The sequence below is a fragment of the Drosophila hydei genome, unplaced genomic scaffold, assembly GCF_003285905.1.
Source record: "Drosophila hydei strain 15085-1641.00,03,60 unplaced genomic scaffold, DhydRS2 tig00008114-arrow-pilon, whole genome shotgun sequence".
Lineage (NCBI taxonomy): Eukaryota > Metazoa > Arthropoda > Insecta > Diptera > Drosophilidae > Drosophila > Drosophila hydei.
The window spans coordinates 467,794-486,642 of NW_022045827.1; the positions used below are offsets into that span (position 1 = coordinate 467,794).

Genomic DNA, 18,849 nt, shown 5'->3' on the forward strand with positions numbered 1-18,849 from the left:
TGTATTTTACTTACTATCCAGCGCTCTCTACTACTATACACTCGTTATGTTAAAACACAATACACAAAACTATCGAACAATATGTTAACTCAGTGATTTCCTATAGTTTTTCATCCTTATCGAACAAAAAGAAACTGTGACCAAAAGGTTGTAAAAAATTATTCTTACTACAGCTTTAACTTTCATTTTGTATGGTTTTTTATTTTTTTTTTTATATATTGTTATAAGTATACGGTAGTCGCTCGTGATAGAAAACTTTTTACAAATTGATAGATATTCAAATCTCGAAGTATTTCTAAAGCAGAAGTAAAAACTGCGTTGGAATTTATTATAAATCACTTCTAACTTCTTTTTTAAGATAGGAAAGTTTAAATATTAATTTTTTTATATTCAAATTGTATCCCAGCGACTACTGTACTTTGTTTTTATATTTTTTATACTCTTGCGTTTAACAAAAAAAACTTAGTAAAATTTTTAGAACTGAAATTGTAATTATACTGATGATATTTACATACGAATTATTTTGTACCAACGTACGTCCCCCATTTGCAATATATATATAATTAATTATATATATTATGAATATATTATGTATTATTTTGTATTTACATATATATATATATATAAATATGTATGTATTTGTATATCGATTAGTTTTCGTTTTTCGTGTTTCAAAATAAAGTTATGATAACTCATGAATAATTGTTTCTGTGTCCATTTTCTTTCATTGTGCAAACGAATAATTTTATTGATTAAATAGTTTTAGGTGATAAATATAAGTTTATGCATAGATATATGCTTATTAATGGATAGCAGCAACTAAACCCGATTTCATGTTCAGTTGGTATCCATGTAAATATGGTGAGAACTGCATTTAAATTTAACTAGAGCTGGTGGTGGTGGGCAGGGCGCCGAGCACATCTTCAATGAAGCTCTCCGGCTGCTCGATTAGATTGAGAAGACCTGGAAAATGCGGAGGATATATTATTTATAAAACGAATATTTTATATGTGATTTGTTTCAATGGAAACTCACCCGCCACATCGCAGAACTCGCCAAATGAGGTGCACGGCAAGAACTCATCCGTCAATGTTTGCAGTATGCTATCCGTTGACTTAAGCATGGCCTCATCATTCTTGCGTATGTATTCAAATAGGGATGCGGGCCAGTCCTCCTCCTTGACGGTGCTCACCGTCTTGAAGAGCGTATTGTAGATCAAATCAACAAGTGCCCACATCATAAGGAACGGCTTATATACGCTATAATCTTTGGCCTGTCGATCTGCCGGCGACAGCAGCGCTTTGCACAACACCGACGGTGATACGTGTCGTGCCTGAGCCACAGCCACCAGACGCTTCAAGTGCGCCAACTTATGCTTATTCCACAATTCACGACTGTGCAGTGACAGCGATATGGTTAACATGTAGAGTGGTCCGTCCACCTCATAACCACATTCCAACCATTTATCTGATGGCGCAGCTGTCAAATAGTTAAGCAATGTTTTGCTATCCCGTGCAGCGGATCGTGAGGAGAGCAGCAAATAGACCGCATAGAAGAGCAGGTAGGGCACAAAGTGCATATTTGATTGTGGACCACCGCCGCCAGCGTCATCATGGAAGCTGCGTTCCCAAGCGAAACGCACCAACAACAGCTTCAGATCATGCACACTGCTCGTGTACGAGATGTCGCATCGCTGAGTGCTCTCCTGCATGTAGCTGCTGTGTCGAGTCATGCAGCCAGAGAAGGCAGCCTCCCCGACAGCTGGACCCCAGAGTGGAAGCAGGCCATTGCAGCGAGTGTTGGCATTCTGCAGGCTGGCACGTTCCCATTCATCGCGGCCGCGCGTTAAGCGTATGGCCGACGTGTGACAATCCACATGCACCACATTGAAGTGTGTCACGGTGGTGTACCCAATCGTTTTGCGCGACTTCAGTTCAAATTCCTCGACATTGCAGCGTTTGGTGAACGTATAGATGCCCAGCACCTTCTCCGGTTGACACGCATAGCCCTCACGACAAATGAAACAGGTAAGTCCCGTCTCGTCGCGCAGTTTCTCGATTTTTTGCAGTATGGAGCCCTTAGCCGTGACCTGACCCTTTTCATTAGTTCGCATGCCCAGCGCATCCAACTGCTTCTCACGCGTAGCCATCGCTAGCCGTTTTTTCTCGGCACGTGTAAAGTCTCGCACCTGTTGGACACGCGATGCCGTCGCCGCATCTGTGCTGAGTGCCTCGAGCAAATTCTCGGCCAGACTCCCAACATGTTCGTCACTGGACACCTGCTCCAGGCGATGTATAATGGGTATTATGTCCTTGCTTATGGCCAACTGGGTGGCCTCATGATGATTAGCCAGGCCAGTTAGAAAGCGCAAAATGTACTTCAGGCTTGGTCGCGAAATAAACTCCTTCAGTTCATCGGAATCCGTGCGCAGTAGTGTGGGCTTAACACATGGCGCATGTTCCGTAATATAAGCCAATGCGCTCTCCACAATACCCAGACTAACGATATAATCCTTCAGAGTACCGCCAATGCAATTGTGCTCAATTTGATTCGTTAGTACGCAGAATAGCTCCAACTTAAATTCCTCCTCGGTGGTGCGCTCGTTGTCAAAACGATTAAAATCAAGAGTATGCTAGGGAATGAAGAAAGAACTACGTTGAAAATCAAGAGTTGGATAACATAGATAGGACCTACCTTGAAGTGTTCGCAGAGCAGCGCCATTTTCACCTCGTTGCCGTAGACGAGCGCCGCAAGGACGCGTATGAGATGGCGCAACACAGATGGATTATTGCGCACATTTGGACAATCGGTGCAGGAGATAAGAGCGCTCACATATTCTGGCCCACCAAAGGTTAGCGAGAATTGCAGAAAAGAGTCGAGCGTATCGCTGGCAGCCTTGGACAGTATCGTTTCCATAATCTCGAGCAGTTGCTCCGTTACAGCAGATTGTATTGAATCGTTTTCCGATTGCAAACACATCTGAAGCACCTTTAGCAGTGTATTGATAGCTCCCACTTCAGGCTGGCACAGAACCTCCTGACAGCGGCGCACCTTAACGCAGATGAGGAATAGCTTGAGTAGCACTTGGATTAGTTCACGCTGGCGTGAGATGCGCTGTAGGCTGCCAATCCGCTCGAGCATGACCCTCAGGCCATTGCAATCGGCCAGAACATTGGCCATACGATACAACTGCTCGGTGTCCACCTGCTCCTGGCTCTTGTTATTCAACGTCTCCACGAATTCCTCGGTGGCATCGCCCAACAGACCGCGCATTCGATACACAATGCGCATGGCATCACGATCTCCGCCTTCGGCTAACCAGACCTTTTTATAGACATCTTTCACAGGCAGATCTAAGCTAATTATCTTGTTATTCACTAGCAGCTCCATGCCATTATCATCCTCCAGTAGCGCAATCAGTTCGCAGTCAGTGCAGATTTTATTTTTCACATCACGCATCAGCGGACCCAAGCCTACTTCGCTGGAAGGATATGGATTACCAAGCATGCGTCCCTGTAGGAAATCTTCCTGCTGTGGATCCTTCTCCAGTGTCATGTAGAATTCACTCTCATCATGCTCCTCGGGATGTATTATCGAGTAGAGACGTTCAAATATGAATACCGGCGTTTTGATATCATTCATCCGCGTCTTTTCCACAGTATCGATCAGAATTTCCATAAAGGCGCGCGTCTCTTCTTCAGTGCCGCTAGTCATCTCCTCCAGCATTTCCAACAGCTTCTCCTGCGCATCATCGATCAGACGTGTCCGCTGCACAACAAGACTACGCAAAGCCAAATAGCTCTCCAGCACGGGACCCAACAGACGCGTCTTGTAGGTGCGCCTGATGTTGGGACACTCAAGGAACAGCCACAGCAGCTCCACATACTGGCGTAGAGCATAGCCCAGTGAGAGATCCGAGGACAATGAATGTTCCTCCATGCGATGAATTTTACCAATCTCCACCGCCAAGAGCTGCGAGATTTCGCCTAGAACTCCACGCAAAACCAGATACTGCAGCCAAGGCGTTTCTGTGGCTACACTGCGATACAGAGTTAAGTACTCGGCACTTGCCTCTCCTGCCTCGCCCACATGCCGCAGGAAGCCGGTGAGCATATTAAGCGCTTGCTGTTTCCGTTCACTGGTACGGCACAAGCCGCTGAGCAGCGAACATGCCAACTGGCGACCGAAACGAGAGTTCGCGTTAAATAGCAGCGGCTGTATCCATTTAGCATTGAATACGAGCGGCTTAATCACTTTTTCCTTGTCCAGCACCTGTTGACGCCAGCGATGTCCATACTTCTCTGACAAAAAGGCAGCACGGACTTCAGCACGTCGCCCGCCCTTTAGTGGTGCATCACCAACCTGCGTTTGTTGCTTGTTGCTGATGTTGTTGCTGTTGCTACGCTGCTGCTGTTTGCCTCCTTCTTGCCGTTGATATTTATTGGTTGGCATGCGACTGCTCCAAGCACTATAATCGTGATTACGATCGGAACTTAGCCAGGCACGATAATCAATTGTGTTGCCATCAAGCAATTTAATGCTACACAGCTCCGTGGGGCCCAGTTGCTGTTGCGGCTGTTGCTGTTGTTGTTGTTGTTGTTGTTGTTGTTGCTGCTGCTGCTGCTGCTGTGGTTGATTGTTGTTGTTGTTCTTGCCAGCGCTGGGTAAGGCAGGACAAATCAAATTCTGCATGATGCGCAGGCAAGGATGGAGTACCGATGTCACAGGACCACGGGGCAACCTGGAAGAGAGATATATATTAAAATGAATTACATTTATGTTAGCCGGATAATATTATATAACTTAAACTTATCGGATCTACGGTCACCCACCGACAATTGCTGATGAATAGCTCAAAGATAACCTTCAGCTTGTATTCCCAGCAAACATCATCTTGTCCGAGCAGCACCTCTAGCAACGTCATTTCCTGATGCACAGCAGCCTCCAAACTAATTAAGGGTATTGCGCCCATTAACGCATTCTTGACACGTGTCGTAACCAGTTGCAGCAGATGCATGCACGCTTCGGCATTATCTTTAGTCAGCACAACGAGCAGATTGCGTACCTCCTCTTGAATTTGAGGTGTGCCGCGACGCAAATTATGCTCGGCAAGTTCACTGACCAAGCCCTGACTGTACAGACCCACACGGCAATCGTAGTTATATGCCATGGCTCGCAGCAGCGTAAGGCACTGCTCCGTGGAAGCCAAAGCGCAACCGTAGCACCGATTTGTTGTAAGATTCGTTTCAATGCCAGAAGGCATGCTCGCTGACGGCTGATCCTGCTGCTGGCGATCATAAGCAACCAGTTCACTAAAAGAAAGAAAGTAATTAACATATGGCTTATAAATGTAATATAGATGGCCAACTCACCTGCGACAAGCCTTAACCTTTTGCACAATCTTGCTGAGTTCCTCGAAGCTGGTGCGCGACTCTACGCAATATTTCTGGGCGAGTAGCTGGATGATCTTGTTCACTTGCGAGGTGCTATGTACGCTGCCCATATTATCCTCGACAAGGCGATCGCTGCTACGATGCTCCGCGACCTTTTGGATGAGCAGCTCGAGCATTTGTTTGTTGGTCAACAGTTGGCGATAGATGCGATCGGCACGCTCCAGCGAGCTATGTATTAGTTGTACCGTCTTCGCTCGATCCTCGGCCGACTCAATCGGATCCACTGCACAACAGACCCGTGCATACATGCTAAAATCAAATTTGGCATACTTGCAGAAGCCGCACGAGTGGCACAAGAACGGATCTTTCTCATCGTAGTTGATGGCACGACATTTGTGGCATTGGAACACATTTTCGCCACAGTTGCCGCAAACACCAGGATACGCTGGCACCGCTGCACTGCAGCGTGGACATTGCAAATTCTCACTGGAACCGCTGACCGTCTCGTAGAAGTCCGCAAATTCGATCATTAGATTACAAGCAGTAATCGGTAGAGGGAAATCAATTTTGAGCTCCGTTTGCCCCGATTGCAACGAGACGGAACGTGCTTTATGCCACAGCGCTGGACGATTCTTAAGCTCCACAACGGCCTGTACACTGCGATTGTTGTAGTAGACGTTTATGGTGCGCACCATTTTGGAGCGCTTGAGATCGGCGATGCGCACAATTAGCTTCGAGATGGTGTGGCACTGCACCAGTTTATAGATCATGGTAGTGGTTGTATATTTGGAGTCCGACTTGACCGAGGGCAGCTTAATATTGGCCATGGGCACCTCCGGGTTGTTACACACCAGACAAGGCTCTGATTCCAGGTAGTAACCATTAACCTGTATGGGAAAGGAGCTCTTTAATATACGACTTTTAATTTGTTATATACGATTGTGAACTGACCTGCAATATGGACTCCAGAGTGGTATAGATGGGCGCATTTGGATGCTTGCAGAGCAGCTCATTTTGCTGACGTAACACCTCAACTGCTCGAGAAACGAACTCCGGCAAGCGATCCGTAATGCTCCTCGTGCTTAGCGTTAGATAACCAAGCAGATCTACAAACTGCGCTGTGCGGCGGCCATAGCTGGGCACCAAAGGCCACAAATTCCAGAAGATGCTAAGCAACTTCTCACGCTGACGCTCGTTCGCATGCTCGAAAAGGCCTGTCATAAAGGAGTGCGCTTGCCAGCGCAGTTGACTCACATTGTTTTCTAGCAAAAAGATGCGCACAAAGCGTATTATGAGCGCATCGCTGGCATAGCGAAAGATTTGGTGGACAAAGGTGCTGCACTGAGCCGGATCGAATTTTGAATAGTATGCAGTATCCGTATCCTCGCTCTTCTCACGCTCACCACGCAGCTTACTGCTGGTTGAGATTGGCTGCGATTGCTGCTGCTGTTGTTGCTGCTTGATGCCTGTCATGGGCTGTGGTATATTGCAAACGGCTGCTTGAAGAAGCTGAATGATAATGGGTGAGACGCCATCGTCCAGTTGATAGCAGGCGATCTCCATTAGCATGGCCAAAGCATCCTCATGAACCACACAAAACTTTTGCCAATTGCCGGTTCGCATTTGACTAATCTCTTGACAGGTGCGCAAATGTTCGGTTAGCTCCACCAAAGCGTCATAGCTGAGCATTGGTGGATTAGCATTATAAGGAGCACCGTTCTTTAATAGATATTGATAGTATTAGATATAGCTAATTTACGGATTAGACTATTTACCTTGGTGCTGACAATGCTGCATACACGTTTAACCACCCGGAAGTGGGCATCCAACGAATGTCCGTCACGATACATGCGGAACTTCTCCTTGCTTCCACAGATGTACATCAGTAGTTTGCGTACCTGGCGACGCAGCAGCGCATTCAGATTAAGCATCATATACTCGCAGAGCGTAAAGGTCATCGCCTCGCAGAAACCGCTATCATAGTTGTCCGGATGAGCGCTGCTCAGACGCAATATCTGATATGGCAGACGCACAATAATCTCTGTGAGCAGTGCATCATACGACTCAAAGATGTCCGGATAGTTCTTCAAATAGTTATGTGGTATCAAAATCGATATATCCGGCTTGGGTCCATGCATAATGGGCTTCAATAGCTGTCCCGCTGTGCCCGTTCCACCCACGTTTCCACCTGCCGGTTGAGTAATGCCAGAGCCACCAGCAGCATAGGGATCTCCCAGCACTTGCTTCCAATGGACCAGTAGCGTATTGAGTGCTTCGAGAGCGTAAACAAACGCACCTCTTTTGCTTAATACATTCGCCGTAGTGCTGGCCACAAAAGAACTGTTATCCTTGAACTGATGTGGCGGCGAAGTGGTGCCCGTTTGCTTCGATTTAGTCTTGCCCATCATGACGCCAAATAGCGAAAGTAGCGCGAGTCGCACCTCATTACCAGGACACTTGGTTTCCATCTGCAACCATGTGTATTTGTTATGTTATCAACGATTATTATTTAAGAATTTACTTACCTTGGTGGCTACGCCTCGCTTGCCAATCTCCACGTAGTCCACAAGGGCGGCGAGCAGATCCTGCAGCACTTGCTGGTCCCTTTCATTGTTGCCATTCAAATCTGTGGTCAGCATCAGTATCACCTGAATGAGCGGTATAGCTTGCAGGCCATTGCACAGGTCAAATGTACTCAAATGTTCAATAATGCTCTCCAACACAGCAATCCTAATGTAAATTAAATCATTTTACATACGGCTCATATTGCAGATTCCTTGACTCACCTCAAATCATGTAGTTTACTCAGCTTCTCATCCTCGTTTATCTCATTGTCTTCGCTACTGCTCATGGCGCTGAGCGCTGCAACGCAGCCACTGCTTGTGCCCGGCTGCTCTTGTTCCTGATCTTTGCTTTGGCGTGGGGGCGAGGCATTCGCATGATCGCCAAAGTTACTGCTACGCGCCGAAGTGCCACCAATACTTTCGACACCGCTGCCACCGCTTTCAGAGCCGCCGCTGCCCGCTGGTTCAGCGGGTGATGTGCGCAGCGTGGAGCCATCGGTGGCCACATTAGAGCCTTCATCATCATCGGAACCGGCTGCATCGCCGCTGGCCGCCACATTTGCTGTAGCTGCTGCTGCCAGCCGTATTCCCTGTAGGTTAGCCAAACCCTGTTGCAGGGATTGCAATGCATTCGCATCGCCGCCATGCTGCTGCAGACTCAACGCTATGGCAATGTCCATAATGGCCTCATCGTCGGCATCTTCCGGCAAGCCAAGCAAGCGAGGAAAACCGCCGCCCATAAACGCTTCCAGATTGAGCAGCTGCTGCTGCTGTTGTTGCTGATTAACGCCCGCTGGATCTGCTTCAAGGAGTGCGTTGGCGTCGGCGCTAACGACAGCAGATGCATCCACAGCCGCTGCGGCCGCTTCCTCAATTATATCGCTGGCCGCCTGAGATGCAGCACCCTGCAAAGCGCTCAAATTGCTGCTGCTAATGGCCGAAGCCGACGGCGTGGGTGTCGAACAAGCTGGCGGTGTTGTCACAATAGCCACCTTCCTTCGCTTGATTCGCGGACTAAGTAACAAAATGAGCGCTTCCTTGGCACTATGGCTAATTACGCTCGCGTCATGCTTCAGCAGCTCAATGAAATACTTTGTCATGCGCCCCACTTGGCTCGCATCGGCCAATGCAAATCCATACATAATCTCCACTAGACAGTGGACAATCGTCTCTGGCTGGCAAAGACCGCGGCGCACAATATTCGTTGGTTCATCCAGCGCAGGGGTTACCTTATGAAGCTCCAAGACAATGGCCATTAGAGCGGGCACAATATCGTAGTTGCACTCGGCACAAATCTTGGCCAGCGATTGTGGCCGAGCATTGGCAATTCCACGAACGAGCAATATCAGACGATAAAATGCCTCCGGATCTATGTCCTGTAAAGTGTCCAATTGGGTTAACTTCGGCTGCATTGCCTGCAGTTCACTGTGCACAAATTGCAGTAAAACGCTATCCTTGTAGGCATGATAAGAGCCACGACTGCCATACAATGTCGCCAGCACATAACGTGCTTGGGTCTGCACGGGATTCGGTGTTGGTAAAAGCAACAAAGCGCTGGCTGTCTTCACCGCCTTTTGACGCATGGCAACTGCCACGGCGCCTCCATTGCCAAGCAAATGAAGCGCACAATCCAGTACCTCCAGCAGATGAGTACACATGCGATCGAGTTGGGTGATGCAATTGAAGCCCTCGCCAAAGTTTGCTGAACTAGCTGGTGAAGCAACAGCTGTGGCTGCACTGGCGCCGCCCGCTGTAGCAGGCATCTCCTCACTATCATCTGGCCAGCCGACAAGCTCCTTCGACTTGCCATAAACCTCAATGCAATCGAGCAGTGTCACATGTTCCGGATCTTGCGACTTGGCAAAGCATACCTTCAGCAACTTATCCGACTGTAGCATCTCCTCACGCGTCAGGGGTATATCAAACCAGCGAGCACGTCGCACAGGCGTTGCAATTGTCCTACCCAATATGCTCACTGACTGAGGAGCACGTTGTGTGTCCTGCGTGCCCAGTAGAACGCGTATGCCAACCATAACCACATTTGGATCGTTGTTCAGCACCTCTAGAGTGAATCCATTAGCTCTTGTGCTGGCCACAAACATGCCCGTTGAGAAGAGACGTGTCTTTAACTTTTGCTTATTGTATATCTGAAGCAAATCATTGCCACCGAATTCCACATCGGCCAACATATTGCAATGCTCGAAAAAGTCAATGGGAAAAACGGGTACTCCGCCCGATGTCAACTGCTTTTGCTGGCTACCAGCAACGCCAACAGCGACACCACCAGCACCGGATTTTCGTGGCAACTTGCTAGGCTTGCCCGACTTTGGACTACCAGCAGACAAAGTGGTGCCACTCTTGGCCAGCAAAGTGGCAGAGTAAAGTTGATTGCCCAATGGTTGGACGCGTGGTGATAACCAGAAGCTAGTTAACTCAGGCTGGGGTGAAAATATGCGCAGGCTACCATCCTCGCAGAGCAGAAGCAGTGTTGTTTTTTCCGTGCCGGCTACAGAGTGACGTATGCCCACCACATCCATGATACGTGACTTGGCCGATTGAGCCTTGATCTCCTGCATGTATATCAATTCCGGTGTGAGCATCAATATAATTGGATTGTTTGAGGTTTGCATATGGGCGTAAATGAGTCCTGGATGTCCAGCCACCTCGGTCCATTGAACCAGTGGTTGGAGTGGGCCTTTCGACGAAGATTTGCTAACAGCCGAATTCGTATCCAGATGGTAAATGCCCTTAACGCCGTGATTCACATTTGTTAGGGGGGAGACAAAGCTTCGACCCGATGCGTAGCTATAGAAGAGCAATTGCAGCGCGTGTGAGTAGTAAATAGAGACACCGCCACCGCCAACCTGTCCGTTCACATCCTTGATATGATGATGACTCAGCTCAAGCGTATTTGTCACATAAAAATCTCCATGCACGGCTAGACTCTGTTCGTCCAGCGTCTGGTAATATATATAACCGCTACTGGCGAAGGTCAACATATAATATTCGCCCTCCTGGTAAATAAAGGTGCAGTCACGTATCTTGCCCACCGCCACAAGATAATAGTACTTCGGACTGTATGCATCCAATGCCAGATCATAGATCTTCACATAATCGGAGGTAACCAAAGCTAGAAGCGTTTGGGAACCCGGCAGCCAGACAGCCTTCTTAATGTAATTGCCATTGTCCAATTGAGGTGTGACTACAATGTGCTCATTGGTGCTGCCGCTGCTGGAGAAGGTCAACACATGGCATTCCTTCAAGCCACATACAGCCAAGCAATCTTCGTTGCAGGGATTGGCAGCCAGCGAGAGAACGGTGCACGCTATGGGCGCTGAACTGAGCTGTGTCAGCGTTAGCTTACGCTTGGAGGCATCCGCTTGCTTAAGTAGCGCAGACAGCTGCAATATGGTTACCTTTCCTTTCTCATAGGATACCGCCAGCTGTTGACGTCTTCCATGTGGCGAAGACAGACAGCAAAATGCGACGCGTCTCACTACACCTGACGATATGAGATGTTTAATTGTCTGACCCTGGTCGCCGGAGTAGTTCATGCGCACATTTTCAAAGGCGCCTTCCTGCGAGCCCAGTGTGGCAAACATTAACTGATCTGTGATCTGAAATAAAGCAATGGATATTATGAATTGGCATTAATATCCAAGTTGTCCCATATTACGCACCTGGAAACTCTGATCAAGTTGATGTAGGCGCTCGAGCGCGACTGTTGCACGTTTGTGACAACCAACAATTGAGTATAGAGTGCAATTCTCCCGTATTGAAGGTAGTAGCACATCGAAATACTCGAGAATGCAGCGCACGACAAGCAGCCATTGATCTGGATGCTGCAATGCTTCACGGTGCGGCTCCAGCAACTTGCCAAGTAGCGCAATGCGCTCATTGCTTAGCGAATCTTTGCGTATCTGCGTGGGCGGCGACTGACGCTTCTTGCCGGCAGCCAAAAGGCTCATATGAGCCGAGACGTAACCGTCACGAGTATCGCAACCGCTGGTGGGCAGACGACGACTAAGAGCTTGGCAAGAGCCATCCTCTTTGGCGCCACAGTCACAAAAGAAATTGCCGTACTTAGCATAGCTGACATCGTGACCTTTGTGACAGACGCGAGCGCAAACAGAGCAAACGCCAACAGTGTTGATCATGTTGCAAGTGTGGCAATGATACCAATGTTGATTCATAAACTCTTTCTGAGTTTGCGAGAACGTACACAGTTTATTATTGAGCGTATCTTCATCAGAGTCATCCAGCAATGAGTCCTGTTCTTGTTGCTCATCGACCAACTCATCGTATAGTTCATCAATGTCCGATTGTAGCTCATCGTCCCATGGTGGCATATGCTGCCGACTGCCCCGATAGCCAATTCCCTGCAGCAGTTCGCTAAGGTAACGTAACAAAGCGCTCACATTCTCCGCATGACGTAGCTGTAGTTTTGCAAGCTCCAGCTTAGCCAACTCCAGCCAGAGTAACGTGGTATTGAACAGCGCAACATGACCACGTGCTGGAGCTGCATCCGCTAGTGTTATCATTATCTGTAGGACATCAGCAAAATCACAACCATCCTGCGGCGGCGTTATCAACGTCTGTCCCAGCTGCAGCAAGGCCTGGAATAATGGCGGAGCCAGCTGTGCAGCTGCTGGCTGCTCTCGCACCAACGACTTAACAAAACTAAGTAATAAGGCTCCATTGCGTGGTTGAGTGCCGTTATTCTGTTGATCACATGCCTGTGAAGAATCCTCGGATTGATTATTGGGCTGATTATTGCCCTGCCAGAGACTCAAGATTTGGGACGTATTAGGCGCTGCATTGCCGGAGCCCGCGCAATCATGATCAATATCCATGGCATCCAGCTGATCCGATATGCTGGGCATGGCCGATACAGTGGCCATATTCGTTGGAGTTTGTGCATTGCTGCTCGAGCTGCTCGACGGCTGCATTATACTGGTCAGCAACTTACACGATGCCTCGCAGCTGCTATTATTAGGCGCGACATTGGGACCATAGATTATGTGGGCCAGCCACAGCTTGAGACGTGCCACATCCACGCTAGCCAACTCGGCAAAGCATTCAACCAATTCCTCATGCAGAAAATGCGCGTCTGGTCCAGCTGCATGCTCAAACAGACGCTCCACAAACTGCAGCATCTTGCGTGCATAGCTTAAAGGCAATGTAGTACCCGTGAAGGAAAGCAACAATGTGGTTAAGCTACCTGCGCGCTGTTCCTTAAAGAACTGCCGCATTGCCTGTACAGCGGTTGGTACATCCAGCATTTTGATCATTGTCTTGAGAACAGCAAACAACATGGACTCGTTGAATAAAGCACGTTGTTCCTGTTCAGCAACAACAGCTTCAGTTGGCTGCTGTTTCAGTTCGGCAGCAAAGTCAATCAACATTTGATAACAGTGTCCGATCATGTGCTCGAAGAGCAGTTGTTTATGCGCCTCGTTGGTCAGGCCATGAAGAATTTCCCGCAGACATTGCTCACTCTGGCTCTGCAGATAATCGGTGCGCATATCCATCATTGATGCAATAAGCATTGGTTTCAACTGCGCCTCCACATCCCCAATTGTCGTACAGAAGGACAACAGCAGCTCCAATAGATTTAAAATGGATTTCAAGCAATGCTTTAGCGTATGGAGCGTGGTATAAGTCGAGGATTTGGTTAACTCTGTGATGTGAGCATCTATGACATTCAATGTGTACGGTTCGACCGGATGCTGTTTGCCATTGAAGGCTTCGTCGTTGACCAACAGACACTTGGGCCATTCATTAGCTATTAACTGTTTATCCTCATTGGGCAGAAGCTTAAGGAAAGCTGCATGCAGCTCCAACATAATTGCTGGCTTATCGCTCACCACAGGCACTATGAGATTGAGTGCCTGCTCCGGAGTAGTGCTCGATAGTTGTTTAAGCATCTGAGCGCATACAATATTCGATATGAGTGTGTAGGATTCCATTAGTTTAACTAACAGCTCATTGCTTAACTGTGTACGCTCGAGCAGTTCACCTGGTGTGAGTATACTGTCCTCTGTTAGCTTCGATTGTTGCTCATCAATGGACTCACTCGAGGAGTAAACCTCCGGGTCGGTGGCAGCGCTTGAATTTTCCCGTTCGCGACTCTCAGATGTGATGCTGTCGCTATCACTTTCCTTGCGCTGCACCTTGTAGCCTTCCTTATCAGCCCAAGCCACAGCCTGCATGTGTGCAATCAGTGCATCGAACAGAATTAAATCAGAAAGACGAGGATTTGGTGAAGCTATTGAAAAAATTCAATACAAATATATGTTATATTATAAACAATAGCTTATAGAATTTCCATACCTTTGCTAAGTTGCTTATTGAAGGCCTCCACACCCAGCACTGTCTGCTTTAGGCTGTAGCGTATATCTGCAGTGCGATCGCCCACCTGTGCCCACAATGACTCTGCGTACTGTGTGTACATGCCCTGCTTGATGAGACTGTTGACGACCAGATAATGCGAGTAGGCTAAAGGACAGCGTATGCTCCAAAGCAATGAATGTAAATTGGGTACACGTTCCGTTTTAAGTGACTCCACATGTGATGTAGAAGGTGGAAGGCCAAGAAGAAGCTTCCATGTGATGCTAAAGCAATACTGCATGGCACATAGATTATGCAGATTGTCCTTATCCTTAGTAAAAGCAGACATATCCGTAATAGCTAGTATATCAATAAGTGCATCCACTAGCAAAGGATACTTTAGTTTATCTGGCGTGCACAATATAAAATTCCAGGCTAAGCCATCTAATTTGAATTCCTGGGCCCAATGGGGTTTTGAAGAATCCGCAGTGACCAAGGAATAAAAAGTGGGACGAATGCCTGTATGAATGGAAATATATTAGTTAATTTTTATACATATTTATTGAGACCTACTTGAGCTGAGATCGCCCACAGTGCAATTGCGAAACTTTTCCTCAATATCCTGGCGGCAATAGGACGTCAATTTGGTTCGACTATTAAGTAAGTCTGTAATCTTTTGCGTATCTGGCATACTGCTGACACTAAACAGATTCCAGCGAACCTGATCGAGCAACTCAGGTGGCGCATTGTACAGATGCTTCATTAGATACTCGAGGAAGAGCAAAAGGCGCGAGAGCAACATCATTTGGCTATTGCGTACAGGACGCTCCGAACTGATACCGCGGCAGACATCGGCACAGCGTATGACACCGCCAGCAGTGAGCAATAATATTGATTTCTTCTGCATCAGATTAAGTGAGTGAAACAAGAAGAGCAATAGCTGAGCGTGTTCAATATTCAAGTCCTCGTAGTCCGTATCACTGGCATTAGCAGACGAGCAAACGCCCTCAACCAGCGTGTTAATAAGACGATGCCATACGGACAAACAGGCTGCCTCCTTTTCCTGCGTCGGCTTCAGCAACAAAATCTGCACCAGCACGGATAGAGTGCTGGGATAGACTTGCAGTGGCCAACTATTGGTATCTGTGGACCACGGTGAAATGGCCAAATGTTGCAGCAGATTAGATTGCAGCTGCTCCGAGAGCAACGATGTCGAGATCAAATTGTGTATATAACGTCCGGCAGCGCCCGAAAAGCGAATCATTGCCGATTGCCAATTGGAACAGTTGCCATCGCCACCACCACTAGAATTACCACCTGCCTCCTGACGCATAACATCCCGATCAAAGTCTTTAATAATATTCGCCATGAGCAACATTTGCTGATCACTAACGCCCGCCTTAACATAGCGCTGCATATAGGCATGTCGATTAGCCAAAAATTGATCCAGGAAACAGAATATATCTGCAGCCAAGTCAAGATATTCATGTGGTTCATCCAGTCTGGGCACTAGTGCGGATTTCTGCTCTCCGCTGCGCTCCTGAGTGCAAGCATTGGCATTATCATCATGCGTCTCTGGAGACAGAGTCTCCTTAAACCAATGGCCCAAATAGCTTTCGCTGTCATCCTCTTCCGAATTGTCTGAACAGGAGAGTGAATCATTAAAATATGTTGTTGAATCCGAGTAGCTAATTGGTTCACATTCGGTGCGATCCTTCGTATTGGCACGTTTCAAAGTGCACGCCTTGCGATATGCCACAGTGGCCAAGAAGGTGAAGAGTTGATGCAATGTGGCTGTGTTTAAAACGCGCACAATACGCTGTAGAGCAGTGTAATTTTGCAATATATCAAATTGCGCTGGCTCTATATCCAGGCAGCTGGTACTTCCACTGCTGCTGGTCGAGCCGCAAGCAGATTCAATTTTTAGATCATCGATGAGCTCCGAGAGAAGTTTAATGCTATGATTGGCAATGGCTGCATTTAGCTCGCCAAATCCTTGTTGCACCTTAAACAGATTAACACGCGCTATGGGCGTGCTAGGCGCGACATTTGATTCCGCTGTGCTGGTTGCAGATTTGCCAGTTGATGTGCCACTGCTGCTGCTGCTACTCCCAGAAGCTCCCATGGCGCCTTGTATGCCACTAATAAGTAACCAAGAACCATAACACAAATGATTCTGATATACATGCATACGTGCGGAGGCTTTAAACATCTCTCCTATGCTCGTGTAGATCTCAAGCGCTTTATTTACGATGGTGCAGGCCTGTTCCTCGAAATCATCGTGGTCCTTGGCACCAGTCGAAACATTACTGTTGTTGCCACTGCCCTGGCTAGTTGTCGCAGCTGCTGGCTGTTGTTTCTGTGATCCTCCACTGGCCTGGCACATGCTCAGCACACTAGCCGCTATAGAGGTCAGCACTGCATTGTACAACGCTGCAATGCCGCACATTGAAAGCTTCTCGATGCGACTCGGCGTGAGCGGCTGAAGTGCAATCAACGAATGTGCTTGCCCCAATATGGATAAATCGGTTAGCATATGTGCCATTGCCGATTTGACGGTGCTAGCCTCCACTTGCGTAAGCGGCAAATACAACGCTTTGCCGCCCACAATTGTCTCCTGGTATTTCGACCGATAGCGATTGAGTATGGGCAAACAAACGCCTACGTCGAGCAAAGTGTCCACGCCGTTTTGTTCTTGAAAGTATTCAACATTGGCGGCCAGCAGTTGTTCCTATCATAAAGAAAACAAATTAGAAATATATCCAATTAGAGCTTTAAGGAAACTAAAACTATAAAAGTTATATTTAGTGAGTCAATAATTAAATACAAAACAAAAAAAAATATGATTTATATATAGATATATGAAATAGATAAAGATGTATATATATATATCAAGCTTTTACAGTCTAGCTTGAGTTGAAATTGGACAACAAAAAGTCGTACTCAATTCTATATATGCACTATATCTGCAAGAGTACACTACTCAATAAAAACAGTTCCTTACAGTGCAGTCGTTGATCTCCTCACTCAATGGCACCCATGTCATTTTGCCAGGCTCTAAAGGCGCCAATAGCTGTTGCAGTATAACTGTCGAAAGATCTGAACGCGACCGTTTAATCTCCGATTTCGGCGATTCCTTTTCGTTTCCAGTTGCGCCGCTGGCAACGCTGCTGCAGCTGCTACTACTAATGCTTTTGATATTTGATTCTGGATGCTTCGCGCTCTTCAATACAGCAGCCACAGCATTATAATCAAACTGTGTGGACGAGCCCGAACCTTGGGTAACGCTTTCGCGACCCTCGCACAACATTTTCAGTGCGACCAACAGCCATTTGATCTCATACACTGACACCTTCGGCAATCGGAAAAGTATGAAACGTATAAGCACTGCACTGGCATCGTGCAGTTGTGAAATTTGCGTCTGGCATACTAAGAAATAGAGATAGAAAGAAAATACGAATGCATAAGTATAGTATCAAATATTTATACAGTCGACCAGCTGCGACCTGACGAACATGATTAAATCGTCGCGACTGTTGCTGATGAAGAATATTCTTATATAGGTGTGAATATATATGACTGTGTGTGTGCATGCATGAATGCATGTATGCATGTATGCGTAAATTCACAAAAGGCTTTTTATATAGATTTCAGGATAATCATAATACCGCACATATGCATCGAGAATAGACTAAAATAAAAGCAACCTGCATTAGTCATCCGTAAATTATTGCTTTTCTCTAGCAAATTCTCTTTTGTTGCACATTGAAAAAAAATCATTACGAGCAGCAAGGCAAAGAAGGGGGTAACACTTACTCGACTTAATTTGCATTATCTTATCGGCCGCCAGAGCCGCAAAGGCTGTGTAATATTGTGTATAGTTGCTTTCATCATCGAAAAACTCATGTTCACTATAAAAAAATTCAAATCGAAAATATATATTGTATTTGTTTGCAAACTTACAAAAGTTTCGTCATAGCGGGTCGCCATATTTAATTTGCAAGTCACCTTGCAGACAAATTTTCAACTGCGCCATTTGGCCATCAAATGTTGTTTTTGGACAATAATTTGATATGCACTTACCATCTGGTAATCGCTTTTAGTAAATTTGATATTTCATTTTTATTTAAAGCGCTTGTACGGTTTGATAAAAGTGGTTTTACAACCGAGTTCCAATCCGTACCTCCACTGTGCGCCGACATTTTTTTAACTCTGACGTCCCTTTTTTTCTTTTCTTGTCGTCTTCTTCTTCTTCTTCAAGTTCGATTGCTTTTGCGACTGTCAGCGGTGCGCTTGCTTTGGTGCTTTGTTTAGCGGTACTTTTGTTGTGGCGTATTCTTTGTTTACGTATATAAAGAAAATGGAAGACGTATAATTTTTGGAGAGTTGTGAGTGACACACCTTTCGTGCACAGCTGATGGATAGTGTTGGTTAAAAGATTTGCAAATTTCCACAAAAATTAAATATTAAATTTATGTAAGTACATTAGATAAAAATCATAACGCGTACAAATAGTATAGGTATGCTATTACCTACAAAAATAAATAGGCTACGCATACTGT

The 18,849-nt window shown here is 46.7% G+C and overlaps 1 protein-coding gene across 1 annotated transcript; it reads right to left on the bottom strand.

The window, feature by feature from the left end:
* Positions 1-686: 686 nt before the first annotated feature.
* Positions 687-18,827, bottom strand: LOC111594932 (protein purity of essence). The gene is made up of 15 exons (XM_023308424.2): positions 18,371-18,827; positions 18,104-18,198; positions 17,292-17,716; positions 14,861-17,018; positions 14,291-14,806; positions 11,638-14,225; positions 8,180-11,574; positions 7,919-8,123; positions 7,169-7,861; positions 6,345-7,112; positions 5,373-6,280; positions 4,833-5,312; positions 2,695-4,741; positions 1,036-2,632; positions 687-963 (listed from the first exon to the last, which is right to left on the bottom strand). The coding sequence occupies exons 1-15, from the start codon at positions 18,487-18,489 to the stop codon at positions 881-883; spliced, it is 16,077 nt and encodes a 5,358-aa protein (XP_023164192.2). The 5' UTR covers positions 18,490-18,827; the 3' UTR covers positions 687-880.
* Between the last annotated feature and the right edge of the window lie 22 nt (positions 18,828-18,849).

Excerpts from the sequence above, each read along its gene's own strand:
- LOC111594932 (XM_023308424.2), bottom strand. The coding sequence starts at position 18,489 with ATGTCGGCGCACAGTGGAGGTACGGATTGGAACTCGGTTGTAAAACCA. Across the intron at positions 5,313-5,372 it reads AAGGTTAAGGCTTGTCGCAG|TGAACTGGTTGCTTATGATC; the intron begins GTGAGTTGGCCA and ends TCTTTCTTTTAG. Across the intron at positions 964-1,035 it reads CGAGTTCTGCGATGTGGCGG|GTCTTCTCAATCTAATCGAG; the intron begins GTGAGTTTCCAT and ends CGCATTTTCCAG.